We start from the raw sequence: 16,404 nt of genomic DNA, 5'->3' as shown, positions 1-16,404 counted from the left end.
TTAAATTCATTCATGGGATGTGGGCTTTGCTGGCTAGGCCAGCATTTTTTGCCTATCCCTAATTGCCCTTATTCAGAGGGTATTTAAGAGTCAACGACATCACTGTGGGTCTGGAGTCACATGTAGGCCAGACCAGGTAAGAACGGCACATTTCCTTCCCTAAAGGACACTAGTGAACCAGATGGGTTTTTACGACAATCAGCAATGGTACGTGGTCATCATCAGACTTTCAATTCCAGATATTTAATGAATTCAAATTTCACCATCTGCAGTGGTGGGCTTCAAACCCAGGTCCCCAAAGCATTACCCTGGGTCTCTGGACTACTAGTCAAGTGACAATACCACTATGTCAAAAGATGGCATCTCCAACATTGTAACACTCCCTTAATTAAACACTGGTGCGTTAACCTAGATTTTATTCTCAATTCTCTGAAGCAGGACCTGAAATCACAACCTTCGAGACAAGAGTACTATTGCAGATTCACACCTGCAAATCGAACATTATGCTTCTTTCCCTACCTCCCTTTCTTCTCAGAAGTATTCTCCTCAGCTGAGAACTAGCTGCATATAAAATTATGAGATAAAAGCAAAAAACTGCGGATGCTGGAAATCCAAAACAAAAACAAAAATACCTGGAAAAACTCAGCAGGACTGGCAGCACATGCGGAGAGGAACACAGTTAACATTTCGAGTCCGAATGACCCTTCAACAGAACTAAGTAAAAATAGAAGAGAGGTGAAATATAATCTGGTTTGGGGAGGAGGGGGGGTGGGGACAAGAAGAGCTGGATAGAGGGCCAGTGATAGGTGGAGATAACCAAAAGATGTCACAGACAAAAGGTCAAAGAGGTGTTGAAGGTGGTGATATTATCTAAGGAATGTGCTAATTAAGGGTAGAAAGCAGGACAAACAAGGTACAGATAGCCCTAGTGGGGGTGGGGTGGGGTGAAGGAATCGAAAAAGGCTAAAAGGTAGAGATAAAACAATGGATGGAAATACTTTTAAAAATAATGGAAATAGGTGGGAAAAGAAAAATCTATATAAATTTTTGAAAAAAAAAGGGGGGGGGGGAATCGGAAAGGGGGTGGGGATGGAGGAGAGCGTTCATGATCTAAAATTGTTGAACTCAATTTTCAGACCGGAAGGCTGTAAAGTGCCTAGTCGGAAGAGGAGGTGCTGTTCCTCCAGTTTGCGTTGAGCTTCACTGGAACAACGCAGCAAGCCAAGGACAGACATGTGGGCATGAGAGCAGGGTGGAGTGTTGAAATGGCAAGCGACAGGGAGATCTGGGTAATGCTTGCGGACAGACCGAAGGTGTTCTGCAAAGCGGTCACCCAGTCTGCATTTGGTTTCTCCAATGTAGAGGAAACCGCATTGGGAGCAACGAATGCAGTAGACTAAATCGAGGGAAGTGCAAGTGAAATGCTGCTTCACTTGAAAGGAGTGTTTGGGCCCTTGGACGGTGAGGAGAGGGGAAGTGAAGGGGCAGGTGTTACACCTTCTGCGGTTGCATGGGAAGGTGCCGTGGGAGGGGGTTGAGGTGTAGGGGGTGATGGAGGAGGGGACCAGGGTGTCCCGGAGGGAAGGATCCCTGCGGAATGCCGTCGGGGGGGGGGGGGGGGGGGGGGGGGGGGGGTGAAGGGAAGATGTGTTTGGTGGTGGCATCATGCTGGAGTTAGCAGAAATGGCGGAGGATGATCCTTTGAATGCGGAGGCTGGTGGGGTGATAAGTGAGGACAAGGGGGACCCTATCATGTTTCTGGGAGGGAGAGGAAGGTGTGAGGGCGGATGCGCGGGAGATAGGCCAGACACGGTTGAGGGCCCTGTCAACCACAGTGGGTGGAAAACCTTGGTTAAGGAAGAAGGAGGACATGTCAGAGGAACTGTTTTTGAAAGTGACATCATCAGTACAGCTGTGACGGAGGCGAAGGAACTGAGAGAATGGGATGGAGTCCTTACAGGAAGCAGGGTGTGAGGAGCTGTAGTCGAGGTAGGTGTGGGAGTCAGTAGGCTTGTAATGGATATTGGTGGACAGTCTATCACCGGAAATTGAGACAGAGAGGTCAAGGAAGGGAAGGGAAGTGTCAAAGATGGACCATGTGAAAATGATGGAGGGGTGGAAATTGGAAGCAAAATTAATAAATTTTTCCAGGTCCAGACGAGAGCATGAAGCAGCACTGAAGTAATCATCGATGTACCAGAGAAAGAGTTGTGGGAGGGGGCCGGAGTAGAACTGGAACAAGGAATGTTCCACATACCCCATAAAGAGACAGGCATAGCTGGGGCCTATGCGGGTACCATAGCCACACCTTTTATTTGGAGGAAGTGAGAGGAGTTTAAGGAGAAATTGTTCAGTGTGAGAACAAGTTCAGCCAGACGGAGGAGAGTAGTGGTGGATGGGGATTGTTCGGGCCTCTGTTCGAGGAAGAAGCGGAGAGCCATCACACCATCCTGGTGGGCGATTGAGGTGTAGAGGGATTGGACGTCCATGGTGAAGAGGAGGCGGTTGGGGCCAGGGAACTGGAAATTGTTGATATGATGTAGGGTGTCAGAGGAATCACGGATGTAGGTGGGAAGGAACTGGACAAGGGGAGAGAGAATGGAGTTATGAGAACAAGTTTGCTTGAAAATTGCTGTTGCTCAGCATACTAGTACACAGTAAATCAATTGTGCTGCAGACTCCAATGTACAGTAGATAATCACACGCAATGCATTGCATGCATGAGATGCCAAGATTAGAGGAGGTGGGAAAGAATTGTCAACCTAACATCTCAAACCACTTTTTGCTACCATTCTGAAACAGTATTGGACTGATAAAAGCTGTGAAGAAGCATTGGATTATCCATTCATTCACTCTGCTGGAATCCAGGGTGGATGCCACAGAGAGTACAAAGGGAAGAAAATGATGATACAAAGAGGACTTTATACACTTAAATAGCTTGAAAAGGGGGAAGGGAGAGGAAGTAAGAAATGGCCCAGTAACATGTTTGCACTGTAATTACCTTTTCCTCTCCATAAAGCCATATTATTAAGCAATTTACATACTTGGACTATGCTGTAACCAAAAATATAAATGCATTGCACTGGCAGTTTTTAAAGTCATTTACTCCAGTTTAACTGTACATACAAGAGCAGACTCTCCATCTACTTTTTTTATATTTAAAAAAGGGAAATTTACCCCATTTTCTCACATCAAGTTCCCCTCCGTGACTCGCAACACCTTAACTGAGGCAAACACTACTACCAGGCCACTGTCAACATGTGTTGCTTTTGGCTAGAAGGATAGTGCAGCAATCCATTTGATCATCCCACCATTCTACACAGGATTATCTGGCCTCTGATCAGTGGTTACCCACAATAACACAGATTAAATCAAGAACTCACGCGACTTTGTGATCAAACCCTTCTCACAGCTCTAAATTGATTTTTTTTCTCCTTCCTAGCCTGGGACACCAAAGCCAATGACATTGTTCAACTGAAATCTGACAAATCTAGCCAAACCTGCGGCTTCCTTAATGAGTCACACAGAGCACATTGCATTTTCATAAAAACATGAAATGAGATTTATATATTGCATTTTTTAAAAATGTATTTTTAGGCAATAAGCACTGTGTACAGTGTTATAATCAGAACTGGCTCTTGTAAGGTTTTGCATAGAAAGTATTAAACTACTTTTGTGGATTGGTGTCCAACTGCCATAAATGGAAAGTCAGTTCAAATATTTTACCATTCATGAACTTCACAGTTATAGGATTGTGTAAATGTTTATGAATCAGAGCCTTTGTCTCCCTTCTCAAGTATTCAAAATTTTATCTTTCCTCATGAATCCACTTTAAACTTTGTTTTTAACATGATAATTTCTATTTGAATTGCGAAAAGCATATCGAACCAGTACCTATTAAATGGCTTTAAGTTTGAACAAATTCGGTACCTGAAACAGTCTAGTTTATGCACTGTGCAAACTGGATATAATATATCATAACAATGCTCACAGTTTAGTACAGACACAGAAAACACTGCAGGCATTTAAATGCAGTGGTAATGCTGCAATTCTACACTGTCAATCCTCAAAGGGTTATGAACCTTTTAATGGGAGGTGCTTATTTAGCCATGCACACGACAATTAAGATAATACAGCAGAAATGGAAATTACAGTAAATGCATTAAATTAAACACCAAACCTTGAAATCATTTGCTCAGATAATAAATCAGCACTAACCAGTCAATCTTAGCTGTCACATAAATATGTCTCTATTTTGTCTCTCCAAATTCACTAAAAGGATGAAATGAGATGAATATAATTCACACATAGCTTCTTATAAGCCATACTGAGAAATAGAACTACAAATAACTTTAAAGAGTTTATTCAAAAAGTGATTTGGGCCTCAGTCTGCTAAAGTGTGTAAATACACACCACCACATCCTGATCATCTATCACTTCTGAGATCTTATAATTTGTAAAAGGTAATAGTAAAATGTTCTTTATAAAGAAAGACATTTTCCTTCTTTCTTAGAAAGCTATTTTAATTCTAAGTATTTTGATGATAAGTACAATCTTATAAAGGTCTACTAATATTTGGATTGTGAATGGATAAATAAACATGAATTCGCAGAATAAGAATAATTGTAGTGTAAAATTTATTCAATATCTATTAGGAAATATTATATAATCAAAACTACCCAATAGTGTTTTACTTCTGATTTTTAAGGCCAGCAGAACCATTTTGGTCTTAAAGCGAAATAGAAAAAGAGTTTATTCCAATGATATTAAAGATGTATAAATAGAGTTTAAAGGTTTTATTAATTTTCTAATTCAGCTTTACATTCAGCTTTACATAATTACGTTTCTGGTTGCTGCAAGTGATAAAAATGATCAAATGGGATAAAAAGAAGAGATTCTTCTTGTTTATTAACAATTTTACTTTTAAGTAAAAGAGGAGTGATGAAGCACATAATATGGACTGTCCTTTTTGAAAGTGTATATGCAATATGGTCTATGTAAAGCAGTGCAGAGGCACATTATAATAAGGATGTATTAAAACCTCCTTTTCAAGCGCAATTGTTAAGGTGCAAATTAAGCAAAAAATTGCATGAGTGAATTACATTTAAAGAGAAATAATCTTTCTTTTTTTAGCTCATTGTTAAAGAGAAACCTATTAGGTCAACTCCTACCAAGTATGTAACCAAGTCAAAAATTACTTTAGAAATAACTCATTTATTTAAATGAGGATTTTATCAGAGACTCAGAGACTATCAGCCAATTATCTTAAACTGCTTAATATAATAGATTTGGCAAAACACTTTTGTAGCTACAAACAGATTTTATTTGAGTTTTAGATAGCATCTCTTTTCACAAATTAAACAATTTATGCTGACTACATTGTGAAAGAAAATTACAAAATTCCCTCCAAAGGACAAAACAATATTTAAGCATCAATCATTTCATAACTTGCAGATGGTACATAACGCATTTTAATTGTGCCTTAGTTACGAGGCAGCAAATGCAGTGACCTGCCCACCATAGCATCACTGCACTGCATCAGTAATTTAAGGTGACAATTTTAACTGAGTCAAGGAATGCTATTAATACAACAATGGTTCTAATTATAGACATCCTTCTTTAAATTAACTCTAATGATCACTCACAAGAAAAAGCATTCTAGCTGCTTATGCAGTAAAAAAAACTGTGCTGTAAGGTGAGTGACAAATAAAACAGTGTGTAGGAACTGAGTGAGTTGCTATTTAATGGCCATATATTTGGTACAAGCGGAAAACTCACCAAGCATTTGACTGAACAGAAGCTGTTCTAGGTCACCCAGCACGGTGACAACAAGCTCAGGATCCACCTTTAAATAAGCTTTTTCCTCTGGCTGCTGGCTCTTGCTGGTTGCCGGAGTTTGCTTTTTAATATTCTTAGCCTTGCTGGACAAAATTTCATCGTCTGACTTGCTCCCATCGCCTGTGCTGGCTTCAGTAGGTTTATTCAGAGGTTTGACTTCAGCCCAGGGTCCTCTTGGGATCCTGCTTGGTATCCCACGAATTGTAGAAGGTGCTGCAAGAGGTTTGTTCACACTCGGTGCTAATTTGCACTGAAACAGTGAGTGCTCAGATTTTGAGAGAGATTTAGACATCGGTGCATCTTTAGATTTCAACCCTCCCTTCCCAAGCGTTTGAGCTGGCTTTGACATGTCGTCGCACCATTTGGGCTCATATAGCTGCATCTTTTTTTCTGCATCAGTCAGGAAGGAAAGATTAGTGAGCGATTTTTGCTTCCTCAGATTAGTTCCACCTTTAAACACCTTCAGCTCTGTGGCTCTATGCATTGTTGGAGGTTTACCCTTCTTTCCATGTTGCACTCCCTTTCCATCTGGCTGTCGCTTATAAACCTTCACATCTTCCTGGTTCTCATCACAAATATCGGTTTCACAACATTTGACATTTGCACCAAGCATCTTGCTTGCAAGTAATCATTCGCCTGTATTGAAACGGTAGGATAATAGGGAGATATCTTGCTCTCCAGCACGGGTATTCAATCCAGATAACCCTCTCTGAAACAGCAGTTCCTGTGTTGTACAGCTCTCTTCACACAGCCTGCTTGTTGCAGCATCAGATGATCAGCTCCTGCTGGCAGATTGATCACTAGAAGAATGTCATCACCAAACGCCCTCCCCTGCTTCCAAGGTGCTCTGTGCTAGGAAAGAAAAGGCTATTCCATCGTTGCCAGCAAAAGGGGGAAATCAGGGAGCAGCTTCTTGCTTCTTCAATTTATCTCTCCAGAATATTTCTCACAGCTGAGAACAGCCATCAATTTAAAAAGCTGCTGTGGCAACAGCTTCCAGTCCGGCATTAAATCAGCTCAATTAGCAAGACAGGAAATACTGGGAGCGTGAGAGCTGGACTCAGCCCTCTCAGTATTCAGCCCACATCCCCTAGTGTATCCCAGCTTCCTCCACTGCAGTGGCTGTTCCTTGCTGCCATGGCAGCAGACATCTCAGTAAAAATTAGAACAAGAACATAAAACATTTTTTTTAAAAATGAAAAAAAAAACACAAGTTCCATCATTTTAATTTTAGCTGAACACAATGCACTCTGCTACTGCAGTAAAACCTGCATTGTTATTACCATATAATTATTAATTTCAGAAAGTGCATGTAAGGATGGAAGATACCATGCTGTATCTGTGAAAGGGTGAATGGATGCTTTCAATATTCCTCATATGTTCTGAAAAGTATTAGAAAGGTCAGCAGCATATTTTCTGAAATCTATATATCAGAAATATTTGCTTCCAAATGCATACAATCTCGCAGACATGTATGCTCATTAAAAAGTAGTTTTACCTAATAAACATCTTGCCTCATCACACACAGAGGTGTATCCATTTTATTGTCTCAGAGGGAAATACACATAAAGGATAACGGATCACTACCGACTCAGTAAAGTAATTAGGGAGCAAGTGGAGTAAACAAAAGGCTTGTATGTGAAATAAGACATTAAGCATTATAATTCCTGTCTTCCAGCAGGAAATGGCACAGTCTCTCTCAGAACACGTTTAAATCAATTTTTCCAGCTCTCAACTTTCATTTGCATTCATTCACTCATGTTCTGTGTCAAACCACAAATAAATCAGCTGCATTTAGATTGCCGTAATGGCAAAATTATAATTGCAAAGCAATAATATAGGGAACAAATCTGGAATTCATTTTTAACTAGAGTGTTTCATCAATATAGGACAAAAATAATTCAAATATTTAAAGGGCAGGTCACGGCAACTTCTTTACAATAGCGGGTTAATGCCAAACCAATGATTTCTTACAAAAAAAGTGTCCACTTGCAACACAATAGCCCAAATAGAGAGTAGTAAAACATTATTAAGATATCCAGATGTTTGTCAAGCACAATGTGGAATTTAAAAGACCATGCAGCCTTTCTTTCTCAGATCAAGAGAAAGACTAAGGCCTTGAAATTCTTGGGAATTCTTAGCACAAGGAAGGTAGCTGTAATATAAGAGTCTGGCACATGAAAGGTTAACATCAGACTGAATTCAGTACCACCCACACAGTGATATAAGAGAACACATGGCCCAGGCCTAGGGGTCAATGTAGTGTTGGACAGAGCTGTGCGTAGAAGCAAGCATGGAAACATCTCCGAGTCTGGACCTAGTTAATAAATACTTACTGTTGAACTACTTTAGACTATGAATACCTTAACAGGACCTACCGAGCTATACCCAGCAGCTTACAATAGTAGCTATAGGATGGAATGAAGCATCCACTTATGCAACATAGAAGACACTAACCCCGTTGAAAATCCTGGGATCAGGCTATTGAACCTAACTGTGGGCACCCACGCATTGCCAACCCAACTGGGGTGCCTCCCTGAGAGGGGAGAAGAATTCTGCTGCTGCAATTTCCTGCATTGTCAGCGGGCTGTGATATTTATGGAACTTCCAAGGTGGAGTTTCCTGGCTTCTTCTAGCAGGGTAGGCAAATCAATCATTACAAACCCTTTGTCACATCCCCCCCATCCCTTCCTTCAACTATTGACCTACAACAGGGGAGAATTTAGGTTTACAGATATCTGACATTCAGAATTGTGAAAGGTATGAATCAGAGAATCATAGAACAGCACAGAAGGAGGTCATCCTACCCACTGGGTAATTTAGTTCCAGTGCGGTGTGCCCACCGCCCTTACTAGTTGGAGAACTGGTAGGAAGCCTGTGTCACTTCTCTCCGGGAGATCCAATGAAATTACAAGGAAAGCAAGCACTTATCTGGCCAATGTCAGGCCCTCCCTTCAGATTAAGACAGACATCTCACCTCTGAGAGCTGCTAGCCAACCAATCAGAGGCTGGAACCACAACCAGGAGCAGCGGCTGCTGTTATCAATGTCCAAAGACTGCTTGATCATCGTTAGATCCCTATAGACAGGTGAATGGGAATGGGAGAGGAGTTGTGGGGGGAGGGGTCATCAGTGTGGTGAGGAGGGGGGCTCAGATGCAAGGCAGGTAACTGGCTTTCAGCTGCCCCCTCCTTTCCCGATGCAGGGTCCTTCAGTTAAGCAGTGAATGCCTGTGCATGAAGAACCACCCACGCACACCCACCCTCTCCCTCCGGCAAGTGCATCAGGATTTGCTGGGCAGCTTCAGGTGCCTGGAGAGCCATGTGACTCCCGGTAAATCTCAGAGCCACCATTGCATTTAAATCAGCTCAGGATCATTGGCTTTAAGTGGCTCATTTATGAACCTAATTGACATCCTGCCGCAAACTGGCAGGATTCCAGTATAGGGAGAGGTGTCAGCTGTGGCTCAGTTCATAGCACCCTCGCCTTTGAATCAGAGGGTTGTGGGTTCATGTCCCACTCCCGGAAACCAAGAAAACTGATTGTACTCGAAAGAGTTGCAATCTGTGACTGTTGATAACTCGAAAGAGTTTCCAGTATAGGGAGAGGTGTCAGCTGTGGCTCAGTTCATAGCACCCTCGCCTTTGAATCAGAGGGTTGTGGGTTCATGTCCCACTCCCGGAAACCAAGAACTATGATTGTACTCGAAAGAGTTGCAATCTGTGACTGTTGATAACTCGAAAGAGTTTCCAGTATAGGGACCTATCCACCTCCTCCCATTAAACTGGGGGCAGTGTTCCCAATGCAGGGAATCAGAAGCAGGTGCTCTACCCGATTCTCCCTGAGCCCCTGCCACCATCCAGCCGGCACCATTAAATCCCAGCCATCATGCCTGCACTCGCTCTTTGAAAAAACAAGCCATTTGGCCCCACTTGCCTGTTCCTTCCCCATATCCCTGTAATTGTTTTTCTCCTTCAAGTATTTATCTAATTCCTTTTTTGAAAACTACCATTGGTTCTGTATCCACCTCCCTTATCAGGTAGCGTATTTCAAATAGTATCCAATCACTCACATAAAACAACTTTTCCTCATGTTGTCTTTGCTTCTTTGCCAATCACCTTAATCCTGTGCCCTCTTATTAAAGACCATTCAGCCACTGGAAACAGTTTATTTTTATTTACTCTATTTAAACCCTTTGTGATTTTAAATACCACTCTCAAACTTCCACTTAGCTTTCTTTCACTAAGGAGAAAAATCCTAGGTTATCCAATCGATCCACATAACTACTCCCTCAACCATGGAATCTTTCTACAATTCCCTTCTGCACCACCTCCACATCCTCCATAAAATATAATCCCAGAATTGAACATAACATTCCAGGTCGGGCTGAACTAGTGTTTTATACAGATTTAGCATAGCTTCCTGGCTTTTGTACTCTAGGCCCTATTTATTAAAAAAACAGGATTCCATATGCTTTATTAACAACTTTGTCCTGCCACCTTCAAAGATTTGTGCACAAACATCCCCAGGTCTCTCTCTTCTTGCATTCCATTTAAATTAGGAAATTATGTTGAATAAAAGTTGCAGAGTCTGTTATTACTGTGGGTCTTAGATCTGACAGTTGTGGGATTGGACTTACAGATAATGCTGGAGGCAATGCTGGTAGCAAACTTTACCTTTTATTGAACATTACACTAACTATTTACAATATAGGCTCAGCACGAGATTCTACATAGAACTCTCTCTCTCTATGCTCTGTTGTCATGTGATCTCAAGTCACTGATGATGTTGACTATACATTTATAAATGTAACATTAACCCTTTATACTACACAGAGTTTTTAAAGAAGCCAAAGAGAGGTACCTAGATGCCACACAAACTTGGGCCTCCCATAGGCATGTGCTGAAAAACAGCTGTCGCCTGCCCCTAGGGCCTAAAAATGCAAATAGCAACTATTTTGGAACGAATCAAGCTATCCAAAAAATTTTCTTTTTGATTGACCAATCCCCAGGGAGACAAAAAAAATCAAATCTTCTATCAGTGTGAACCTGCTTTATGATAAATTAATCAAGTTACTGCATTGAATAACATCTGTGTGAATAAAAGCAAGTACAGTATACGGGTAATAGCCTCAATTTTAATCAGAATGCAAGTGCGACATATGGGAAGGAGGGCAAGCATGTTAGTTAAATTGCATCCCCATCAGCGCCCTCCTCATCAGAGGAGACGTGCAGCTCCTCCATCTTCTCCTCAGCCAGCTCTTCTCCCCATTGCAGCGGCAGGTTGTAAAGGGTGCAGCAGACGGCGACGATGTGTGACACCCTCTGCAGACTGTATTGCAGGGTTCCACCAGGCTGGTCCAGGCACTGGAGCCACATCTTCAGCATCCCATTGGCCTGCTCCACCAAGTTGCTAACTGCTGCATGAGCCTCATTACAGCGTCACTCTGCTGCAGTCTGAGGCCACTGCACGGGTGTCATCAGCTACGGCCTCTGCGGGTAGCCCTTGTCCCCAAGGTGCCAACCCTGCAGCCTCTGTGGAATCTGGAAGACTGCAGGGATCTGCGGGCGACTCAGCATGTAAGCATCATGCACACTCCCTGGAAACCGTGCGCACACCTGCAGGATGCATTTCTGCTGGTCACATAGCAGCTGTATGTTCAGTGAGTGGAAACCCTTTCAGTTGATGAAGTCCACTGAGTGTAGTGATGGAGACCTGGGGAAGAATTTTATGGCTGACGTGTGGGTGGGGGAGCCTGCAAGTCAGTGCTTAAAATGTCGCGCGAGCGTCCTGACGTCAGCGCGCAGCATCGCGATATTTGTGTGGGTGGGTGCGCTATGAAGTGCAATGCGCACCCGCCATTAATTAAAGGCCTTGTTAAGGCCCTTAACTTGGCAATTGACGCTGATTTTGAGGAGCCCGTGCGAACTTCGCCTCGGCCCACCGACCCAACGGGCAGGCGGGTAACTGATTTTTTAACAAACCTCATCCATGGGTGGGATATGTGGGCTCAGAGGGGTTGTTAATGTTTTATCTGAAGTATTTAACACAGAAAGTGTTTTAAATTTGCCTGTGTGATTGTTAGCAGTTCAGATCGATTTCCAATAGCTTTCTCTGTACTTTGAAGCTTCAGCTCAGCACTCTGCAGACAGTAATCTTTATCGGGCCTGCAGCTTTCCAGAGGCCTCCATTTAGCCTGGGTATGGGCTCTGACATCTCCACTGGAGGCACAAGGGAGGGATAGAATAAGGAGGAGGTCAGGAGTGGACAATTAGCCTCCAGGGGAGCCACCTTTGGGAGGCCAGGCGCAGGCACAAGGGGCACAGGGCCAAGAGGCTGTCCAAGGTGGAAAGGGCCGCAGAAGATGCCACTATCCTGCTGCCAGGGTATACAGGTGGTGAAACAGCTACCTCATTATGACTGAGTAGTGCCGAAGGAGGCTCCGACTGTCAAGGGAAACAGTCAACTATATCTATCAGATGATTGGCCCTGAGATCTCCCCTAACTGTGTGGGCAGACACCCCATGCCAGCGGCTCTGAAGGTCACAGTTGCCCTCAACTTCTATGGCTCCTTCCAGGGCTCGGTGTGTGATCTTTGCGGTATCTCCCAATCAGCTGTCCACACTTGTGTCAAGCAGGTTACAGGCGCTCTGTTCAGATGGGCATTGACCTTCATCCACTTACGCTACGACCAGGCAAGTCAGGCACAGCGAGCCAGAGGCTTCGCGGCCATTGCTGGCTTCCCCCGCGTCCAGGGTGCAATAGACTGCACACATGTGGCCATCAAGGTGCCAGCAGGAGAGCCCGGTGCCTTTGTCAACAGGAAGGGCTTCCACTCCATGAATGTGCAGATAGTGTGTGATCACAGGATGTTGATTTTACAAGTTTGTGCAAGGTACCCAGGCAGCTCCCACAACGCCTACATCCTCAGACACTCCCAGGTGCCGGGGCTCTTCAGTGCTCCGGCTCGGCTGGATGGTTGGCTGGTGGGTGATAAGGGCTATCCCCTGCGAAGGTGGCTCATGACGCCTCTCCGCCATCCAAGAACAGAAGCTGAAGAGCGCTACAATAGGAGCCACGGCACCACAAGGGCTGTGGCGGAGAGAGCCATCGGTCTTCTCAAGATGCACTTCCGTTGCCTGGACCGCTCAGGGGGCACACTCCAGTACCCCCCAGATCGCGTCTCTCTGATAGTGGTAATATGCTGCACTCTGCACAATCTTGCGCTGGAAAGGGGGGATGCAGTTGACGTTGAAGATGTCGACGCACTGGATGAGGTTGCACATGATGAATCCAGCAGTGGCTCAGAGGATGAGGAAGCACAGGGCAATGATGAGGGGCAGCACGCCAACCCACCGCTACACCAAGGAGGCAGGGACACCCGGGACAATTTAATCCAATGAACCTTCAGCTAGCTCCACACACATGGATCTGCAGGACCAGCATTGCCTGGCACTTCCACATGTGGCACTTAGGTGATACATCTTCCACCTCATCAGCTGCAACTAAGGGCTTAGTACAGAAACATCAATGTCCACTCAAACACTCATGATATGTCTGTGAAACATACAAATGCAGCACAAAGGAAACACCCTCAGCCATGGTCAGAAAATTGGACTTTATTGCCACCAAAATAAAGAACAAATGTCACTCTGATGCACATAATGAAACATTCCCTAATCTAGGGCCAACACAAAATCACCAGTGACAAACTCGTGGAGTGCCTAACGTGCCTTATGCTTACGTTTGCGGGTGCTACGTCTAGGTGCCGCCCCATCGCTTGGAGTGGCTTGTGAGACGGCCTGCTGACTCTGCTGTACTGTTGGCCTCGATGACCTTGGCAGTCGTCCTCTGGCCCGTGGAGCCTGTGCTGGCCCCGCCTGGGAGGGAGTGGCCAGTTCCAGAACTAGCACCTCCCCAGTTGTCGCAGCCTCAACAGATGCAACGGTCACTGGCAGAGGGGCAGAGGAGCTGCTGCCCTCATCTGGAGCGCCCTGAGAGGAGATCGCAGTGACGACAGGCAGCTGCTGCGCCGATGTGAGGTCACATTAGACCTCCCTGCTCACCACAGATGGATGGGCACTGAGCGGCGACACTTGGTGCCCAGAACATCTCCCACATTGGGAATGACCACCTGTGGCCATTAGCGCTGTGAGGGCTTGCAGGTCAGAGCGTAACCCAATCAGAAGAGTCTCAATCCGCTGGAAGCCCCTCTCTATGAGAGTCGCCAATCTCTCCATGGAGGAAGCCTGAAGCTCTGTCCTGAGGTTCATGCCATCACTGACACTCTGCCTGGATTCCTTCACCACAGAGACCAAGTGAAGCACACCCTCATGCAACTCTGCCAGATGCTCCCGCGCACCCTGCCGCTTGTCCTGCAGCTGCTGCATGGCTGACATCTCCAGAGGCACATCATCAGTGCCAGACTCAGCATGTGCCTGGTCCCCTGCAATAATCTGACTGCTGGTGCCATCAGCACTCTCTGTCTGTGCCATCTCCTCCAGCGTTTGTAAAGTGTCCTCTCCACTGTGTCCCAGGACACTAGCCAACGTCATAATCCCCACCGAAGTGTTTGTCGCTGCGCTGGTGCCTGGCTCGTTGAAAGTATGTGACACAAGTTGTAAGTCTTGGCCCTCAGGTGTGGAGGGGGGGCTCTGGACATGTTGGGGGCGGCCCAAAGGCTAAGGCTACCTGCTGGGTCAAATGGCCAAGGCTGAGATGGTACTCAGCCTTCCAGAGCGCAGCAAATCATTGAAGCGCTTGCAGCACTGGGTTCCTTGTGGCATCTTGAGAGCTAACAGCCTCCGCCACCTCCTGCCACACCAGCCTGGTCACATGGGGGGCCCTCCTCCTCCCATCCTCCGGAAATAAGACCTCCCGATGGTTGGACACCTCTTCCAGGAGGTCAGCAAGGCAGGCATCAGAGAACCGAGGGGCACAGTGGCCCCCCCGCTGGCCTATCCTGCAGCCTGCCCCACTCCTCCTCTTCTGCCCTCACCTCTTGTGCTGCCCAGTCACTGGCCATGGTGAACAGCCTAAAGGAGACTGCCCGGCCGTTCTTTATACAGACTGCCGGTTCCCTATTGGAACCGGTGGTCTGAACACGCCTGCCACCGATTTAATTTTCCTGATGAACACAGGAGTCTGAAATGCGCTGGGCAGGCCTTAATTGACCCGCCCGCACAAAACGGCAGCGCGGCCCGTTTCAGCGGTGGGAATCGGCTCCCTGCCCGCCGCCGATTCAGTCAGGCCCACCCGCCCGACAAATGCAAAATTCAGCCCCTGAGCACCACATGCACTCAGTGCAGTCAATCGCACCCTGCACCTGTGGGAATCCCGAGATCAGGGCGAATCCAATGGCCCTTGCATCCTGGCTGTCCCGGTCCCGGGCAAAATGCACAATGTTGTGTGCCAGGGAGAAGATGGCATCCGTGATCTCATGGATGCATTTGTGGCTGGCGGATTGTGAAATCCCACAGCGGTCACTTGTGGAGCCCTGAAAGGAGCCACTGGCATAGAAATTGAGCACCTTGGTCACCTTCACAGCCACTGGCAGTGGATGACCTCCATGTTCCCTTGGCATCAAGTCCTGCAGTAATTGGCAGATGTGAGCCACCAAGTCCCTAGGCATGCACAGTCATCGGCGACACTGATTCTCAGTCATCTACAGAAATGGCAGGTGGTGTCCATAGACCCTGGGTGTCGCCAGGCGCTGACCAGCCACGATTCCCTGTAGCTCCTGGGCAGGGTGTGCAGGATCCCTTGCTGCCCCTTCTTCATGAGGCTGCTGCTCCTGCCTTTGCACAACCAGGGGCCTCAGTCGCTCTCTCCTCCACCTTCTACGGTCTCTGTAGACCATCAGGCATACAGCTAGGTCACCAGGATCCATGATCCTGACGTGGTCCTGCTGCAGCATCAAAGAGAGAGAGAGACGTGGTTATCATGGCTGCATTTAACACCTTTCCTGGCCCTGTGTGACCGCCCCTTAATGCTTCCCGGAGAGTGCTGGTCACCCCTCAGATGGCCAGAGATGAGTGCGCTGCATGGCTGTCCTGCCAACGTGTGACATGGGGGACACTGGTCCAAACCAGGATGCTGAGATTGCGAGGGGCTGTGAGCGCCTCCAGCAGTGACTGCTACATGGCCAGTGTTGGTGAGGAGATTGTACAACATGTGCAGTCCAACTGCTTCGTGGTCCAATAAAGTGGTGGCAGACTCAAAGTATGTGCCGGGGGTTGTCGGGGGGTTTGGGGGGAGGGGTAAGGTATGGAGCACTTGGTGGCCCTTTGGTGCTTCCACGTTGCTTGCATGGGTAGGCAGGCTAGGACCCCGACCCCAGTCATATCACTGTGGCTGTGTCTGATCTGTCTCAGTTGCAGAGGCATGGTCAGTTTATACAGGCGTCTCTAATCCACTCCCCTCGCTTACCCTGCCACCCATCTAGATTGCCTGCACGCGGGATGAAGCGCCAAGGCAGCACTTGATCACCTCCCCCCACCCCCTCCCCTCCAACGGTCACTTCCGAGGCTAGCCAGCGCTCCCCCACCTCAGCACCCCCGAGGTCTTT

At 46.3% G+C, this 16,404-nt stretch overlaps 1 protein-coding gene across 6 annotated transcripts in view; it reads right to left on the bottom strand.

The window, feature by feature from the left end:
* The window catches only part of LOC144683562 (neuron navigator 1-like), a 725,427-nt gene that overhangs the window by 416,111 nt on the left and 292,912 nt on the right, over nucleotides 1-16,404 (bottom strand). The window contains exon 1 of one of the 6 annotated variants that reach the window (XM_078546703.1): nucleotides 5,779-6,651. The exons of 4 other annotated variants lie outside the window; for them this stretch is intronic. In XM_078546703.1, the coding sequence (XP_078402829.1) occupies nucleotides 5,779-6,451 (673 nt within the window). In that variant the 5' untranslated portion in view covers nucleotides 6,452-6,651. Of the gene's footprint in view, nucleotides 1-5,778; nucleotides 6,652-16,404 lie in introns of those variants that run through there. One more of the 6 variants, XM_078546704.1, reaches the window with a different exon arrangement.

The sequence above is a fragment of the Cetorhinus maximus genome, chromosome 8 (genome assembly GCF_964194155.1).
Source record: "Cetorhinus maximus chromosome 8, sCetMax3.hap1.1, whole genome shotgun sequence".
In the NCBI taxonomy this organism is placed as follows: domain Eukaryota; kingdom Metazoa; phylum Chordata; class Chondrichthyes; order Lamniformes; family Cetorhinidae; genus Cetorhinus; species Cetorhinus maximus.
The sequence above is the reverse complement of the archived record's forward strand: the minus strand, read 5'-3'. Positions and strand labels throughout refer to the sequence as shown.